The 17,603-nt window shown below is 38.2% G+C and overlaps 5 protein-coding genes across 5 annotated transcripts; all 5 read left to right on the top strand.

Annotated features, from left to right (window-relative positions):
- Positions 1 to 373: 373 nt before the first annotated feature.
- Positions 374 to 12,933, top strand: LOC147864446 (uncharacterized). The gene is made up of 7 exons (XM_087320275.1): positions 374 to 423; positions 9,955 to 10,331; positions 11,042 to 11,112; positions 11,255 to 11,489; positions 11,623 to 11,707; positions 11,864 to 12,074; positions 12,361 to 12,933. Exons 2-7 carry the CDS (start codon positions 10,257 to 10,259, stop codon positions 12,806 to 12,808), a joined length of 1,125 nt encoding a protein of 374 aa, XP_087176401.1. The 5' UTR covers positions 374 to 423; positions 9,955 to 10,256; the 3' UTR covers positions 12,809 to 12,933.
- LOC147864449 (histone H4) lies at positions 418 to 924 on the top strand. Its single transcript, XM_087320277.1, has one exon. The coding sequence runs from the start codon at positions 456 to 458 to the stop codon at positions 765 to 767; it is 312 nt and encodes a 103-aa protein (XP_087176403.1). The 5' UTR covers positions 418 to 455; the 3' UTR covers positions 768 to 924.
- Positions 3,462 to 4,000, top strand: LOC147864448 (histone H4). The gene has a single exon (XM_087319116.1). The coding sequence runs from the start codon at positions 3,540 to 3,542 to the stop codon at positions 3,849 to 3,851; it is 312 nt and encodes a 103-aa protein (XP_087175242.1). The 5' UTR covers positions 3,462 to 3,539; the 3' UTR covers positions 3,852 to 4,000.
- PCB2 (NAD(P)-binding Rossmann-fold superfamily protein) lies at positions 5,679 to 7,460 on the top strand. Its single transcript, XM_087320274.1, has one exon. It carries the CDS (start codon positions 5,754 to 5,756, stop codon positions 7,044 to 7,046), a length of 1,293 nt encoding a protein of 430 aa, XP_087176400.1. The 5' UTR covers positions 5,679 to 5,753; the 3' UTR covers positions 7,047 to 7,460.
- A 2,004-nt stretch (positions 12,934 to 14,937) lies between the features above and the next one.
- On the top strand, positions 14,938 to 17,071 carry LOC147864445 (membrane steroid-binding protein 1-like). The gene is made up of 2 exons (XM_087319806.1): positions 14,938 to 15,462; positions 16,762 to 17,071. Exons 1-2 carry the CDS (start codon positions 15,188 to 15,190, stop codon positions 16,976 to 16,978), a joined length of 492 nt encoding a protein of 163 aa, XP_087175932.1. The 5' UTR covers positions 14,938 to 15,187; the 3' UTR covers positions 16,979 to 17,071.
- The last annotated feature ends 532 nt before the right edge of the window (positions 17,072 to 17,603 follow it).

Here is a 17,603-nt window from a genome sequence, read left to right as displayed (position 1 = left end):
AGCTTTGCCAGGTTTCTTTTTGGGGAATTTAGGGTTTTTCCCTATAGGGGCATTTCCGGAGTTTCTAGGTTTTTGTGGAATTAGGGTTATGGCCCTTTCATGGTTTTTGTTTTGAGTTTTTTTTTGCATTAAGGCATGTTGAGCTTCAGGGAGGACATTGTTCTCCTGCGTTTCGATCGTGACCGTTGGATGGTGTGAACGAATCGGACGGTGGAACAGATTGGGCGGGAAAGGATCGATCCGCGCAGACAGAGGTTTGAATTGATCGGAGCCGTCCAGAATGGATTCGATCGAACGGCAAAGATAGAATGTACGTATAACCTCTTATATAAAACACAACAGATCAGAGATGAGAGAGCACGCAGGCAGAAGAAGAAGGAGAAGAAGCAGAAGCAGAAGCAGAAGAAGCAGAAGAAGAAGAAGGTCTAGTTAACAGAGAAGGATCAGAAGAAGCCATGTCTGGAAGAGGTAAAGGAGGAAAAGGATTAGGGAAAGGCGGTGCCAAGCGCCATCGCAAAGTTCTTCGCGATAACATTCAAGGCATCACGAAGCCTGCTATCCGAAGGCTTGCGCGCAGAGGTGGGGTGAAGAGAATCTCTGGCCTCATCTACGAAGAAACCCGTGGAGTTCTGAAGATCTTCCTCGAGAATGTGATCCGCGATGCTGTGACCTACACCGAGCATGCTCGCAGAAAGACCGTAACAGCAATGGATGTCGTCTATGCTCTGAAACGACAGGGTCGCACTCTCTATGGATTTGGCGGCTAAGAAAACGTTCCATACGTTTCTTCTACTTTTCTCAAGGTTGCTGCTGAATATTGCCAACCTTTGATGTCTCTTTAGAGCTAGATGTGTCCTTAATGGACTGTTCATTGCTACTGTTGTAATGTCTTCCTTAATGGATATTTGTATACATGTTTGATCACTATCTTGCTCTTTGCCAAGTTGTTTACATGTGTTTGTCTGGACCTTGGATTTGTGGATGTTCTACTGGTATTGTTTATTATCATGGTTTTATTGGTGTTGCTTTGATTGAATTGCTAACAATGTTAAATCTCTTGCGGAAAGTTCTTTGCCCAATATCCTAATTGATGCTGGTTGGTCATGCGTGCGTGAAGTTGGAACCCTTATCTCACCATTCATTGTAAGAGGTATGAGAGAACATATTAAAAAGACAGCTGCAGGTTATGCCTATAGGTGTTGCTGGAAAGGACATGAAATGATCAAATGATACATCTTTATGCTAGAAATGTTTCCTTTGATCATTTCATGATTGCAGCCTTCACAAATGGCTTAGATATTTCTAGAATCCAGATTATTCACATATTACATTATGATGATTCACATATCTATAATCAAATAGTTTATCATGTACATATAAAAGATAATTCCAGTAGTGTAAATGAAGGAAGATTCACATATTAGATTCTGATATGCTTAATGTTCCTATAGGTTATTTAGGACTTTTTCATATATATATATATATATATATATATATATATATATATATATATATATATATATATATATATATATTGATCTTGTAACTTTGTAGATCCCCCACTCAATGTGTATGAGATGCACTCTAACCATCACAGAGAACTGCTCACAATCCTTGTGTGATGGCTAAATGTTTGTCTGCTGGGATTTGGAGTATAGTTTCTTGTCTCACATTGACTAGTGCTTTAGACCAGCAGTGAATGAGTCAAATTGCAAACGCTAAATACATGCCTTGCAAATTCTTCAATCGAGGAGATTAACACCAATACGGGTTTGCAGGAGATCCAGTGTACCACAGAAAGTGTATTTTTAAAATTTTTAGTACAAATTGCAAATGTTAAATACATGCCTTCCAAATTCTTCAATCTAGGAGATTAACAGTAATACAGGTTTTAATTAGATCCAGTGTACAACGGGAAGTGTTTTTTTTAAATTTAGTATAAATTGCAAATGCTTAATACATGTCTTGCAAATTCTTCAATCTAGGAGGTTTAACACCAATACAGGTTTTAATTAGATCCAGTGTACTACGGGAAGTGTTTTTTTTTTAAACTTTAGTATAAATTGCAAATGCTTAATACATGCCTTGCAAATTCTTCAATCTAGGAGGTTAACACCAATACAGGTTTGAATTAGGTGTACAACAGGAATTGTGGTTTGGAAATTTATGTTTAAGTGCACTATTATTACATCGTGAGTTGAATGTCATGCCCTCTAGCAACAACATTAAGTAGACAAATTCGTGGTTGTGCATAAGGTCTCATTTCTCTTGGGTAATTATCATTGTATCTTTTGTTATGGCAAAATCTCAAAATAATATGATGTCTAATCTGTTATGCATTCAACCTTGAGGACTTATTATTCGTATGAATTGTAGAATTCCGCACTCACTTTATTTCAATTAAGCAATAGCACGAGAAGTGATGGCAACAATAATGAATTGTTATATATACGATTGCTCCATTGACAGAGGACCAAAATTGATGAACCACAATTGCAAACTAGAAAACATGGAACTTAGTACTTGGCTAATGAAACCATGGAAAATCCTGCTTACATGCCAGTGTATTCAAACCAATGACTTTTGTTGGATAAAAGTGAAACTTTAACACTTGAGTAAGTGGGTTGGGCTTTGTGAACATAATTATGTGTGATTCAATGAACAAGATCAAGATGAAAAAACGTCTCAGGAAAATTACGTCTCATTACTTCATAAACCTAAATAGTTTTTGAGTGAGATCCAACAATATCGTAGCAATTGGATTGCGCCCCATTCGATTTGCCTACTCTCTCAAAGACTATTCTCAAACAAAAAAATCATCAATATGACGAACCATTCAATAGTATGTGGAAAACGATTAAAGAACAGAGATTTAAATACAACTTTCATCATAACATGGGGGTGGGGATCTCTTCTTCATTTCAAGATACTACAACCAAGACAAAACAAAGGAGTATAGGCCTAGTCTTTTTGTGAAAGGGCAAGAATTTAGTTGTAATGAAGTTGACGCGGTTAATGAATGAATAAATTAAATGCATGTCCTTTGATTAATTTAGATGAAGGATGGTTTATAACATGTGTGGCACATGTGTAAGTTCCATTCATAAACTCAGGAAAATAGAGAGAGCGTTTGCATCGGATCGATCACATGTGCTATATATATCATATGCATGTCGGGTCGGAAGCAAGGCTTTACTTGATTGATGTGCATGGTAATTTCCAAGGGTTTAGTTATCATCTACCTTAGGGGGGGAAATGGTTTTCATTTCTTTAGAAAATTGCCTTTCAAAGAACGACCGTTGGATCAACATGGAGATCGGACGGTGGATAATGGAAAAGGAGAAGGATTGATCCGGTGCTGGCAAATGGCGAACGAATACGAGGCGTTAGATGGAAGCAGGATCGGACGGCAGAGATCCAAACCAATTGGCACAGTATTATATATAGTAAAGAGGAACAGAACATCATATCGAAGCAGGTTATTGAAGAAGGAGAAGGAGAAGGAGAAGGCAGCACAGAGAGGAGGAGCAGAAGACGCCATGTCTGGAAGAGGTAAAGGAGGCAAAGGGCTCGGAAAAGGAGGTGCCAAGCGCCATCGCAAAGTCCTGCGCGATAACATTCAAGGTATCACGAAACCTGCTATTCGAAGACTTGCCCGCAGGGGTGGGGTGAAGAGAATCTCTGGTCTTATCTATGAGGAAACCCGTGGAGTCCTGAAGATCTTTCTTGAGAATGTGATCCGAGATGCGGTGACCTACACGGAGCATGCTCGCAGAAAGACTGTTACAGCCATGGATGTGGTCTATGCCTTGAAACGACAAGGTCGCACCCTCTATGGATTTGGTGGTTGAAGTTCTGAGTGTGTTCTCTGGCTGCTCTTGTACACGATCAGCTATTTAGGTTTTAATTGTTTCTACAGACGCCGTCCATTCCTGTAGACATGGACCTGTGTACATCTAATACATTTTCCTTCCTTCAAATGTTATATGGAGTTCAAAGAGTTATGATATTTAACTGTTGTTCTGGTTATGTCTTGAAATGTTGCTGTATTTCAATTAGTTTGTATGTGTTTTTGAATGTAGTTTCTGTTTGTTATTGTACAGTACGGTTTGTCCTACTGTAATATGTTTTAGATTCACTTGAGCGAATGGTCATTGATTTATAATGCTGGCAAAATTATAAGGTTACACGTAGTCAATGGAGTAGAAAACTCATTTAGGTGGGAGAAGACGTTGGATTTCAATGTATGCTCGATCAGATATTGAATTAATATCAAAGTATGATAAAATTTGAGCTATCCAGACTTGGGCCTTATGAGTGGATATTGTAAGATCCCGTAAGTATCAACACCTTATTTTAAAGTAATGGTTCTCAATTAATTTCATAGTCCTTTCTAGCTAAAACGTTCCAGATGTTGAAGTAATATCCAAGAAGAATGGGACATAATGTGAAGTAATCATATTAGGGCCTATGAGTATGTATTGTAAGGTTTTGAATGAATCATGACCTTATCGTGAGGTAATGCATTAAGGACTTGGAACCTGTGCAAGCTAATAATGCAGAGTGTTTTCTAAATTAATCCATCCCTGGCATTTCTTTTTACGGCCTATGTGAGTATGATGCTGCTCCCAAAGGCACTTTTTTTCCCAAAAAATCCAAAGGCATTTCTCGTAAAGTCTATGTGATATGAGTATGACGATAGACTCCATTCTGGGAATTTGAACACATGCAAGCAAATCAGGAATGGTGGTAAAGTACCATAGTTAAAATAGAAATCTTAGCTAGGTATGATGCTAGTCTCTGCATTCTGGGATTGGAAACAGTGCAAGCAAAGAAGGGAAGGTGTTTTAAGTGCCATTGGTGCACATCTCCAAAATCAAGTTACCATACATTACCTTATATTTGTTGAAAAGGAATAAGTATTGAATAAGTAGGTTATACTGTGGCAACCTTATGTGATGCATCCTGTCTCTCATGTTGGGTCTCATTGGTAAATTTGGCCTCTTATACGATGTAAAATATCATCCTTTTGGCCATGGAAAGACGTAATATATCATCCTTATGGCCATGGAAAACTAGTTCCACACGGTAAACGCTAGAATTGGTGTCCTTTCATGTTGGAGCTCTATTTGTTGAAGGTGGGAGAGATATCTTTTGTTTTGCCTTGTGACTGATGCATATATGTGTCTCTCCCACCTATTCTTAAGACATGGTTTGTTTGCCTTTCGGTTCCTTTTTGTTGCCCCGACGCCCCGCAACATGTGTTTGTTGATTGATTCTTTCTCTCATGTATGGTGTCTCTTGTCTTAAGATCTAACCAATATACGTTTGTCCACATGTGCTTTGAGAATTGAGAATTGTTGTTGGCTTGAAGATTTGTAAAGAAGGCTAGAAACAAGCCGACCGACTTTGAAAGATGCCTGCCCGGCTTAGGATTGTGTGGAGTAAGAAGGGTTCGGATTTGGACCATTGCGACCGTGATATGCCCTTATTTCCTTAGGATCAATACGTGTATAATAATACGTGTGAACCGAACCTTCTAATGGTGCTTCTCCTGATTGGTAAGGTTTTCTGTGATCCACATGTATCTCTGTTCCTCACTCACTCATACTCTCTCTCTCTCTCTCTCACACACACACACACACACACACACACACACACTCTCTCTCTCTCTCTCTCTCTCTCTTTCTCTCTCCACAGTATAATCATTCGTCTACTTTGTGTAGATAGACTACGAGCTCATCGAGCTCACCATGTTTCTTCTGCAAAACCTCGTGCCTCCTCCAATGGCCTCTTCTTCTTCTTCTTCTCTTTGCTCAGGCCCTCTTATGAACCCTAGCCCACGCTGCTTCTCCTCCAAACGCCATTTCTCCTTCTTCGTGCCCCCATCCTGCAGAAATCCTACCCGCAGCTACCGTGGAAGACCTTCGATACCGGGGCTTAATTATCTCCCTCATTCTCGACGCGGTGTAAGGGCCATGGCTTTGCCTCAGACCAAACCTTCGGAGACAAACGTCCTCATCTTCGGTTCTACTGGCTATATCGGAAGATATGTAGTCACAGAGATGGTGAAGCGTGGATTCAACGTGGTTGCTGTTGCAAGAGAGAAGAGTGGCATCGATGGGAAGTTTGATAGGAACCAAGTTTCTTCAGACTTACAAGGTGCACAGATCTGCTTCGCTGATGTTACCGACCTTTCTTCCCTGAACGACGCAATAGCTAAGGCGAAGGAGAAGGTGAATGGACCTTTCCACGTGGTGATTTCTTGCCTTGCCAGCAGATCTGGTGGTGTGAAAGACTCATGGAAGATTGATTACGAAGCTACCCTGAATAGCTTGTTATCGGGAAGAAACTATGGTGCTTCTCACTTCGTCTTGCTTTCTGCTATCTGTGTTCAGAAACCTTTGCTTGAATTCCAGAAAGCAAAGCTTAAGTTCGAAGCTGAGCTTCAGAACCTTGCAAAGGAGGAGAATGCTGAGAATAATAGTTTTACCTATAGCATTGTTAGGCCAACAGCCTTCTTCAAGAGTTTAGGTGGTCAAGTTGAGACAGTAAAGAATGGACAACCCTATATTATGTTCGGGGATGGAGCTCTGTGTGCTTGTAAGCCTATCAGTGAAGCTGACCTTGCTTCTTTCATAGCAGACTGTGTCACAGATGAGGATAAAATGAACAAAATTCTACCTATTGGTGGCCCGGGGGAAGCTCTCACTCCTCGCCAACAAGGGGAGATGTTGTTCCGGATACTCGGGAAAGAACCAAAGTTTCTTCAAGTACCAATACAGATAATGGATTTTGCAATCGGTTTGTTAGATTTCTTGGTGAAGCTCTTCCCATCTCTGGAAGATGCAGCTGAGTTCGGGAAAATAGGGAGATATTATGCTGCAGAGAGCATGCTTGTATATGATCTCGACACAGGAAAATACGATGCAGAAGCGACCCCAAGCTATGGTAGCGATACATTGGAGGCCTTTTTTGAAAGAGTTGTGAGAGAAGGAATGGCAGGACAAGAACTCGGTGATCAAGCCGTGTTTAAAGGTTCTTGATTCCGAAAGAATCACATTGTGCTTTACCTTATATCTTCTGTACCTAGTAGCATTGTGTATAATAAAGTTCAAGATTGAGCCACAATGCGACATTTTCGTTTTCGATTGGGAGCGTGCTTAACTGGTCATGTTGATAGATAGCCTTTGAGCAAAGATCGGTCTCCAAATTACAGCCTTGAAATGTCTTACAACCCAGGTTAAACCAGAGGAGGTCTGTAATGTAACACAAAGGTCTCTTTCCTTGTTCGCAATCCCATACATATATGCATTCTATCTGCTGCATCAATGGCAATCAATGCACATGCATATGTATATGTTTGTGTATGCACACATTCCATGTGTTAATGCACACTTTGAGAACAATGTAATAGTTGCCAATGCAATTAAATGGGCCAGAGATACGTTTTTGACATTTGTTCAGGAATCTCCCATCGATTTAAGTTCAGCCTTTAGAATGGATGAGGTGAAAAGGTTTTGATCTCAGTTTTGATTGAAAAAACTTCTTGTGTTGATTCAATGTTAGACAGAAGAGCTTGGTCATCTCATGTCGAGTCTAACATACTTGGGCTAACTGATGAATCTTGCATCTGATAGAGTATTAAAACCCATACTCATCCCACCACAATGATACACCACTATCTTGTAATTGGAAGTTGGGATGGAAGGCATCATTGAAGCAAATGTTGCGTGATCAGAGAACGAGGGACTCATAGATACTTTGATATCTGAAAAAGTCTTCCATAGTTTACCATTGTTGCATGCATTAGGTATATATAGCATGATAGATTGAATGAACTTGGTTTATGATTGTCCTGTTGAAGGAGAATTTGAGAAGCCATTTTAAGGAGCAAAAAAATATAGAGAGTGAGTAGACTCATTTTAGGAGCATACACGACATACTAAGGCAGAAGACCTTTCATCGAGCTACAGATACAAACTTTATTGTACTCAGAAGCTCTCTCTATAAATTTATTGTGGAATCACACTAAGGTAGAAGACCTTTCATCGAGCTACAAATACAAACTTTATTGTACTCAGAAACACTCTCTATACATTCAATTACTCTATATAGTAAGCTTTTATGTGAATAAGAGAGTCAATTTACTCCCCAAACTCAAAACATGTGGAATTCCGTGAGAATGAGTGTGAATTTGGCCTGAGTATATATATGTATGTATATGCTTGTAGGGAAGAACGGAAGTCCTTGTGTTTTTCCTTTATTTCTATTGTTGGCCCCCAACAGTTGCCCCAAAACATTTTCTTTTCCTTTAGAATTCCTCGAGTGCCCTTGGTTGCCTGGAAGGAAAATGTGAAATCTATTCATTGACTACATTACATTATATTTATATATGTAAATAAAGAGGGGCATTTCCATGTTCCTCTAGGAGAGGCATGGGACGAAATAAAGAGAAACTCAGGGGTATTACTCGGTAATTTTCTCTTCTTTCTTAAATCTCTTTGCTTTCTAGTGAAAACACACAATTATATTAATTAATGTGTGTGAAAAACACTACTTACAATGGGTGTCACAATGGAGTATGGTCACCCACTAACTACATTGGTAGCAAAACATGTTGAATTGCCAATGGGCAAGAGAAACAATCCATTGAGGAAAGAATTTACATTTACTCCAATAAACAAAATTGTCACATTAGTACTTCCTTCAACTTTAGTAGATATGCGTTGACTCCATGCCTACCATTGAATACAAAAGCATTGAAGATATCCCAATTATGACACAATCCTCAATACCTCAAAAATATAAAATTGATCTTCATCTCTAATTTTGGTTCAATCTGTGTGAATTGTGCAAACACCTATTGTCTAGGCGCCAAATAACATTGTGATAAAACATGCCAAATTTGAGAAATATAACTCCAAATATGACAAGCGATCGAACATTGTATGAAACGATGGGTACTATCTTCCATTTGAAAAGTGCAAAAGAAGCAATTGCCTGTTGCTAGTCCATGTTGTTTTAGAGCTAATCCCAAAGGCAAACCCCCAATCAAAACTTTTCGAATGAAGACCTTTGCTAAAGTGGCAATTTAGAATGCCAACTGTGCTTTAAAGATATGTCACCATCCATGATCAGAGTTATGTATTTTTCATTCTTCTTCAAACTTAGGTGATGGCCATCCTAGAGACTCAATGGAGCAATGATACAAAAGATTAGTTGTCACTTGTAAAAATGATGCATGACCCCATAAACACCAATCAATCAATCCTCAATTGTTCTTCTGTTTGTAAAGGTAAAAGACCTTGCATCAATGCAATATTTTGTAGTTGTTGCCATATAAACCCATAATTAGGTGGGATGCATAATAATTGTCGCACTTCAACAAACTCTAAAATTCTTTGAGATGGAGCCTTAAACTATATCTCCCATGTCTTTGACCCCCAAACGAAACAAACAATTAAATTGAGAGCTGAGTCTCTCCTTTCAAGGCCAACATAATAACCGAGAGGACATAAGAAACTCATTTTGCAAAGAATCACAATGCTCTCTACTAGGTGATGGTTTCCCTACACGTTGTCCTCCCATATGTTAAAACGATTGATCTCAATGAAATATTGAACAATAGATATCCATGGTTGTGACTCGTGAGTCTGAACACATGTATGTAATAATGAAAATCTACGAGCCATCTCATGCGAAGAACTAAGAGGCTTGGCTTATACGAAACATTCTATTTGTACTATGTATGGAAGTATGGACTCTAAACTACGAAAATCTTTGAGCCATCTCTTGAACCTCATTTTCCTCAAATTACCAAAATACCCCTTTCCATTCTGTGCCCTTTTCATCTCTCTCTTTTATGGACGATAAAAATTCTAATTCTAATTCAAATTCTCTCAAAAAGAGGAGGAAGAAGCAAACGAAGAAGAATTTCTGAGTGCCTCGCAGAAGAAAAGGAAGAAGAAGAAGAAGAAGAAGAAGAATTTCCTGTGCCTCGCATTCCTGTGCAGTTCAAGAAGCCGTGGCTGCTGCATATCAGAAGCAAAAGACCTTTTTTTCATTACGGAACGTGAAAGATCCTCGCATTCCTGGAGGTTCCACCCCCTGATGTCGTCTTTGTGATCAGCTTTTTGCGCATTTCGAAACACCGGATTCTCGAACGTTAAATATTTGCTGCTGATCGTATCTGATCCGTTCTCTGAACTGATCACGTTTCTCAGTTCTTTCCAAGATCAGAGAAGAAGCATAGAATGGAGTGCAGCCAACGTAGGAGATTCGCCAGTCCTTTCTGCGCCTTTCCTGCAAGAACGTCACAAGCACATAAAGTAAGGATGCTAAACTGTTTAAAATAGAAATAAGAAGACATAAGGTAAGGATGCGAAACTCTGTCATTGAGACAAGGATGACGAGTATTTCCGTGAAACGAATTATAGCAGACATCACACAGAAAGGTAGTCACAGCGATTAATTGTGAGCAGAGAAAATAGTACATTATTTTTTGAAAATCGTACAATTCATGTCTAAGACAGTATATAAACGGTTTCCTGTTCGAGATTATATACGAGCTATATACTTGCTTGAGGCACAGGACACATGGACTTCTTCTAAACTCTGTGAGAAGGCTTTATAGAATCATTACCGTTCATTGTTATCAGTTTGAATATGTACTGCATTATGAGATAGAGATGATGTTTGCTAGAGATGCTGAAAAATGCAAGCTAGGACAATTTGAGCTTTTGACGGGAGGGGTTACTGGATAAGTGCTTCATGTTATGTATCTGCACATGAGAAAACTTTACTATTGCGAAATTGACGTTGCTTAAGTTTTTTATTACCAAGCCATGAGATATCATTAAAGAGCTTGTTATACTTGCATAGATACACATGATTTTGTAAGGCTAGGACAGCTTACCATCATGCACAGACATTATTGTGTGATATCTGATGGATCTCATTTCCTGTGCCATGTCTAGCTAGAAACAGTCATCTTCTTCAAGGTTACATTCTTTTCTAAAATTGTGTATAGATATGTCAGGATAAAAGCCCTTTGGTTAATGCAAATACTTCGAGATTATCTACTTCTGATCCTCTATGGGATGATGAAAGGTGAGTGTTTCTAATTAAAAAGAGGAGGCTTGTATATGTGCTCTTTGGGTGAGTGCTACATTCCTCTTTGGGGGAAATCCTTCTGTTTTTGTTCCATGATGAGATAATCAACTACTGCTGAGGTATATGTCATGACTTGCAGAGATCTGGAAAAGGATATTGGGAAGGATTCAGATAAGAATATAATGGAAAGGAAGGCCAGACAGAAAATATGTAGGACTTTGTTTACCAAGTTCACAGAACTGCCTAAGGAGCAACCTCTTTCAGAGATGAGAATTTCTAATGATATATGTAAAAGAGAAGGCCGTGTCAGCAGCGGATCATTTCTTGATGATGGAGCTAATGTCAAAGAAAAAGAAAAATGCACTTTGATCATTGTAAGAGGATGCTAGCAAATCAATGCAGATATATAGTCATTATGCCAATTGTTGCAGGGTTTAGTGAAATACTTTCATGGCAATTGCCTGATAAACGAAAAGCATGGTTGATTCTTGTGTGGATTTTGATTAGGAGATTCCAGTACCAGAAATGTTGCATGGAAACAATGTGGTAGATCATTCAACCAACTGTCAGGCAATCCTGGGAGAGCTGATAGGTATACATCACGACAGAGAAGAGGTCTAATAACTGGCCATTATTAAGCAAAGAAAGATATAACCTCTCCATTATGACTCTGACTCTACTTAAGTTCTTAAAGTGAACAAGAAACTTAATGACTACTTGATGAATGGTTGTGTGTATTATTGTATAGCTGGATCATCTGGTCATGAAGTTGAAGTATGCCTCCCATTCAATTTATCAGCACTTCTGAGAGAAGAATTTATCAGGAAATTCCAGGCAGCAATAAGTCCAACTAAAATTGATGCCGCAGCCTTAAAGATCACAAATCTGCAACATACACATATTTATAACTTGATTGAAGATGAGGATCATTTACAAAGGTCGCCTTTCAGGACCACCAGGTTAATGGAGAGCTCGCTAATAATGACATATTCTTGATCGCCAAATTGTTGAATAGAACATCTTTCACGTTTCACTGGAACCATGGTACATGATTATCGAATTCCCACAGCCTGAAGGCAAAAAATGTAAAATATGTTAAAAAATGGTTTAGATCAGTCACATCTTAATTAGAAAGGTCTTGTTTAATAATAGCCTCTGAATATATGATATTTGAGAAACTGTGTCATGATTAATGTCATATCCAAATGATCTAAAACCATGTTTGAATTATAGTCCTTACTGCAGGGGGATAAACGGGATGAAAGAAGAGGCCATCAATTTAGAAGAGCATTCTCAACTATATTCTGCTCCAACAGGCCCAAATTCTCAAGACATGTCTATTGGCAAGAAAAGAGTATATGCTCCAACAGAGCTAAATTCGAATGAGGAAATGTCTGTAACTGGCAAGAAAAGACTGCTAAGTTATAAACCTTTGAATGATGAAGACGGCAGCAACAATTGCCAACATCCTGGTTCAACACTGGAGTCACATGATTCTTATGAGGAAATGTGTGGGAAGAAAAGGATGATCAGAGGGTATAGTATACCAAGATGCGGTCGGATTTCCAATCAATCATATCAGGAGCAAGTTAAAGAATTTCAAGCTATTCTTTCTTCCAAAGTCAGACAGATTGCTGAGGTTACTGATTGTTTGCAACACAAAGAACTGTTGTATAGGATTTTACGGTTGTAAATGCATGAACAAATCCTGAGGCTTTTTCCAGTTTGGACACAGCAAGTCAATATGTATGAAGAAGAAACTTTATACAAATGATGTACCTGAGATGGCTGATATGTAGCTGAAGATTATGTTTTATTCATAGCATCTCAATATTCATCAAATTGCGTGTTGAAAAACACTGATATGATGGAAAAGATACATCCTTTTGTACAGTTTACGATGAAAGTATACAAATGATGTGCATGAAAATGTACATCAATGTCAAATGAGCTGAGGATTATGTTGATTTATGGCATCTCAATTTCAACCAAATGTTCTGAGGCTCTTTGTGTGCCGATTTAGAAGATAACAACCTTATTGAGAATTTGAAGTATATAATTTGGCCAATCTGAAAAGACTTAATCTGGACAACTCAAATTAAAACATTGCATGAACTTGCAACATTCTTCTTAAAGCGGCCTCCAACCATTGGCAAAACTCACAAGTATCTAATCACCAACAATTGCATTTTAATCAATACTCACATGTGTTTTAATCAATTCAGCAATTAATCTTCCTCTAATCCAACATTATAAGCAAACCCTATTCTTGGCTTTAATCTCTTCTTAATCCATGCATCCATCTATTTTGATTAGGTTAGATTAACCACCATCCATCTATTTTGAAGGTAAATCAATAACCTTGCCATTAATCTTTCTTGGGGAAGATGCATGGTGGTTACGAAAAATTGATTAGGGGACATGGGTGTACATGAATGTTTTGAGAGGGGGGATACCATTGTGTCAAGTAAAATTTAAACTTGCACCCAACCACCCAAAAGGGTATACTTATCTCCATCTAATCACTTCACCTACCATCTCTTGTGAGCCTAGTAAGCTTTAACGATGTTGGAATGACGGCAATGAAGCCAATGATGAAACAAAGGAATGTTGAAGAGAGGCATGGAAGATAGATATAACTTCGGATGGTGGTTGTAAAAATGCACCAAAGTTGTGCCATTGTAGGAATTTCTTTGAGCATGTGTATGCATATATGGCTCCAACCAAATCGGAGGCTTGGGTGTAACGAGCCTCAGAAAACTAGTGTGTCGTGACTTGCCCCATGTCTCTCGTGTCTCTCGGGCCTTCATGTAGGAGAGAGCCACCACCATAAAGCAAGAGAAATGAACGTGACACACACATATATATGTACCATAGAATGAACCATACGTAACATACGTGTATTCGCATTCGAGAATGATTGAATCAAACGTGTATGGAAAATCATCTTGAAGTTGGATTGGATTGACTATGGTCTATATTATATATTGATTCATTCTCAATGCCAATAAGTGGACTCTAATCCATTGTGAACCACCAACATAAGTATGGTTGCAATATTTGCATTGTATAACATGCAGACCTTTTGGATGCTTCTTAAGAATCAAGACATCTCTATCCTCCTTACTTTAGAACTTTACAAAAAAATGAGTATGAACTATAGAGATTGAATCAAAATATGTCATTATAAATTATAATCAAACGTTCAAAAGCTCATAAAACGTATATTCGAGAATATGAAGAAAACATGACATAGGTAGTAGTAGCATAACAACTTACCACTAGGGTGAGCTAATTTCTAATAACAAAGAAAAAAAAAAACAGGAACATGACACTAACATAAAATTTTGCCATGATATGACACTAATGAGAGGATATGAGAATATTATTGAACCCAAGACATACTACATAGACAATAGTAGCATGACAACTTACCACTAGGGTGAGCTAATTTCTAATAATAAAGAAAGAAAAGAAAGGGAAAACGTAATATGACACTAACATAAAAAATTTGCTACGATAGAGATGAAAAAATTGAGATTTGAACCCAAGAAGTAGACAGCAATAGCACAACAAACTTACCACTAAGGTGGGCTCAATTGTGATGTTAAACAAATGAAAGCAAAAGACAAAAAAAAAGATGAGTCTTCCCTGTTCAAACGTGTTCGTTTTCAAACGTTTGAATGTTTGCACGAACACGTTCATTACGTTATTATGTACATATATTAATATAATGTAGTTGTCATTTTGGGCTCCTCCAGGTGTGAACGTATGCCGTTTCTTCTTCTTCTTCGCTTATTTTCTCTCATTTGATTTTTCTTCTGAGTTTTGTTTTGTGAAGCGCGCGCTCCTAACTCAGTACGCCATCTTCTTCAGAAATCGTCATCTTCTTCACCATCTGCTTTACCATCATCATCATCTTCATCATCTTCATCATCATCTTCTTCATCTTCTTCATCTTCTTCTTCTTCTTCTTCTTCATCGTCGCCTTCTCCGTCTCCGTCGCCGTTGCCTATCGCGTTCATCTTCATCATCATTGTCTTAATCTTCTCCTCCATCGGCATCTTCAGGCATGTCGCTCTTCTCAGACCTCATGCTTGCCATTCCTGCTTACACAGGACTATCTCCCGTCTCTTTCTTCACCGCCACTGCCATCCTATTGACGCTCTATTACATCGTCTCAGGTCTTTTTGCTGCTCCCAAGCATTGCCCGTTGGAGCCGCTGCGACCTCCTGTGAAGATTGGCGATGTTACAGAAGAAGAACTTCGCTCCTATGACGGCAGCGATCCAAAGAAACCTCTTCTCATGGCCATCAAAGGTCAGATCTATGACGTTTCACAGTCCAGGTAGCTCTTCCTTACTCTTCCCGTTTTCTTTCTTAATTCTGCAGTATTACGCAATCGTACTTCCTTCATTAGATAATGTACATTCTTCTTCATCTTCTTCTTTGCCGCACTTCTATTGTACCTGAATATAGTTCTCTTGTCTTCATGAGATAATCAACATTGCGCGCTTCTTCTTTTCAATTAGAATCCTGTCTTTTCCGTTTTCTTGCTCAGTTTTGTTGTATGGTAGAATGATTTCCGTTTCTCTATTTGATCTCTCTGTATTAGATAACGACGAATCTGCAAATAATTAACTTTTTGTTTTTGAATTGGAAATCTGCCTTTGTCATTTTCTTACAGTTTCCTTTCTTTTAATTTTTTGTTTTGTAAAAGGAAGAAAACAGAAATAGGCAGAAATTTCACTGGAAAAAGAAGGCACATTTAATCTCATGCAAATCTCGTTAACTAATTAAGGCAGAACAAACTAAGAGACAAATCATCAGCCTGACTGTGAAACAATAGTGAGAAAGAAAAGATTAGAAGTCTAGTTTGAATGGACACTTAATCTTTTACAAAGTTCGTTATCCAGTGAAGATTGATCAAACTAAGAGATGCAAAATTCAAACACCTACTCCTTTGCAATGTTCATCATCGAAGAGGTTTTCTTTCTAACTTTTATTGTACAGTTAGAAGGATCTGGCTTAGTTTGACCTGTCATCATTAGATAAGGTCAGCTGCTTCCAAGGAATTGTCGGTTTTGTCAGCTTTGTTGTATTATAAGAAGAAATATGGTCCTATTTTGTCTCTTAGTAATATGATCTGTCTCTATTCAATCAAACTACACTGCTGTAGGAAACACCTCTTCTTCTGTAGGAAATGTTTTTACACTACACTGCTGTTTCCAACCTGTCTTAGAAAATTGTACTGCTTCTAGACACCAATTCTTCATCTTTTTCAATTTGAATTTTGCTAAAATTTTAGTTTACAGGGCTCTGAAACAGTTTTAAGAATCTTATGCTTAGTGGATCATCGTCTTCGCTAGAATTTGGTTGAATTGTTGGCTTTGGATACTATCTCCTTTGTTGTGGATGCCTTTAAAAGATTGAAACTTTAATTCCTAGTGTGAAATATGAGACTGTTATAACCAGTCATAAGATAATGTCATGATTGTAATGCTTCCAGTGAGTTACCATTGAATTTGTTTCCGCATTCCCTGTTCCATTGATGAACCAATGCTCATGTTTTGAAGGTTGAATTACTATATATAATCATACTTTGTGTGGAATTCTTAGATATTACATTGATATTATATGCATGCAGGATTTTCTATGGTCCAGGTGGTCCTTATGCTTTGTTTGCTGGTAAGGATGCAAGCCGAGCTCTTGCAAAGATGTCCTTTGAAGAGCAAGATTTGACTGGAAATATTGAGGGACTTGGTGCGAATGAATTGGATGCACTTCAAGATTGGGAATGGAAATTCGTGAGCAAGTATGTGAAGGTTGGACAACTAGTAAATAAGAACAATGGTGGACTATGACCCTATGAAAGAGATGCAAAGGGACCATATACGAAGTGAAGAAATTGCAAAATGCAAGTTAAATTTGTGAAAGCTGATGCTAGGATGCAATAGATGTCACTTCCAATGTGCATTTCTCAGAACAATGAATTTGCTTCTGCCATATTTCATAGCTTGACTTATATGTTGCGTTTGCTTTCACTTTCTCACCTCGCTCTTCTGGATGATCATTGTATTGAAAAGATAGCAAACTTTCACTTTCTCACCTCGCTCTACTGGATGATCATTGTATTGAAAAGATAGCAAAGCAGATGGCAGGTTACTACTTGAATATTAACTGCATTCAGATTTGGTTTGTTGCAAATATGTTTGTTGCAAAATGCTTCTCTCTCTCTCTCTCTCAACAATGTCTAATTGGTTATTGTAAAGAAAAGCTCAATTGCATGTTAAGTGATTTTGTTGCTTGAGTTTTATGACTTTCTCAATTTGGGTGTAGGGTTCCAATGATATTTGGAAAGCTCTCTCAATTACAACAATTATTGATGAAATTCTAGAAATGTCGAAAACACACCTTCAATGTCACACCTTTAGTGTGAATGTTTTACTTTTTTGACACAAACATTCTCTCTCTCTCTCTCTCTCTCTC

This window comes from Azolla caroliniana, unplaced genomic scaffold (genome assembly GCF_043228905.1).
Source record: "Azolla caroliniana isolate FFs.n. ecotype wild unplaced genomic scaffold, voAzoCaro1.0.p SCAF_5, whole genome shotgun sequence".
Classification (NCBI taxonomy): Eukaryota; Viridiplantae; Streptophyta; class Polypodiopsida; order Salviniales; family Salviniaceae; genus Azolla; species Azolla caroliniana.
This window is presented reverse-complemented; position numbering and strand designations above follow the sequence as displayed.

Coding starts and splice junctions, on each gene's coding strand:
- LOC147864445 (XM_087319806.1), top strand. CDS start 15,188: ATGTCGCTCTTCTCAGACCTCATGCTTGCCATTCCTGCTTACACAGGA. Junction 15,463..16,761: donor TATGACGTTTCACAGTCCAG/GTAGCTCTTCCT, acceptor ATATGCATGCAG/GATTTTCTATGGTCCAGGTG.
- PCB2 (XM_087320274.1), top strand. CDS start 5,754: ATGTTTCTTCTGCAAAACCTCGTGCCTCCTCCAATGGCCTCTTCTTCT.
- LOC147864446 (XM_087320275.1), top strand. CDS start 10,257: ATGGAGTGCAGCCAACGTAGGAGATTCGCCAGTCCTTTCTGCGCCTTT. Junction 11,113..11,254: donor CCTCTATGGGATGATGAAAG/GTGAGTGTTTCT, acceptor CATGACTTGCAG/AGATCTGGAAAAGGATATTG. Junction 11,708..11,863: donor AATCCTGGGAGAGCTGATAG/GTATACATCACG, acceptor ATTATTGTATAG/CTGGATCATCTGGTCATGAA.
- LOC147864448 (XM_087319116.1), top strand. CDS start 3,540: ATGTCTGGAAGAGGTAAAGGAGGCAAAGGGCTCGGAAAAGGAGGTGCC.
- LOC147864449 (XM_087320277.1), top strand. CDS start 456: ATGTCTGGAAGAGGTAAAGGAGGAAAAGGATTAGGGAAAGGCGGTGCC.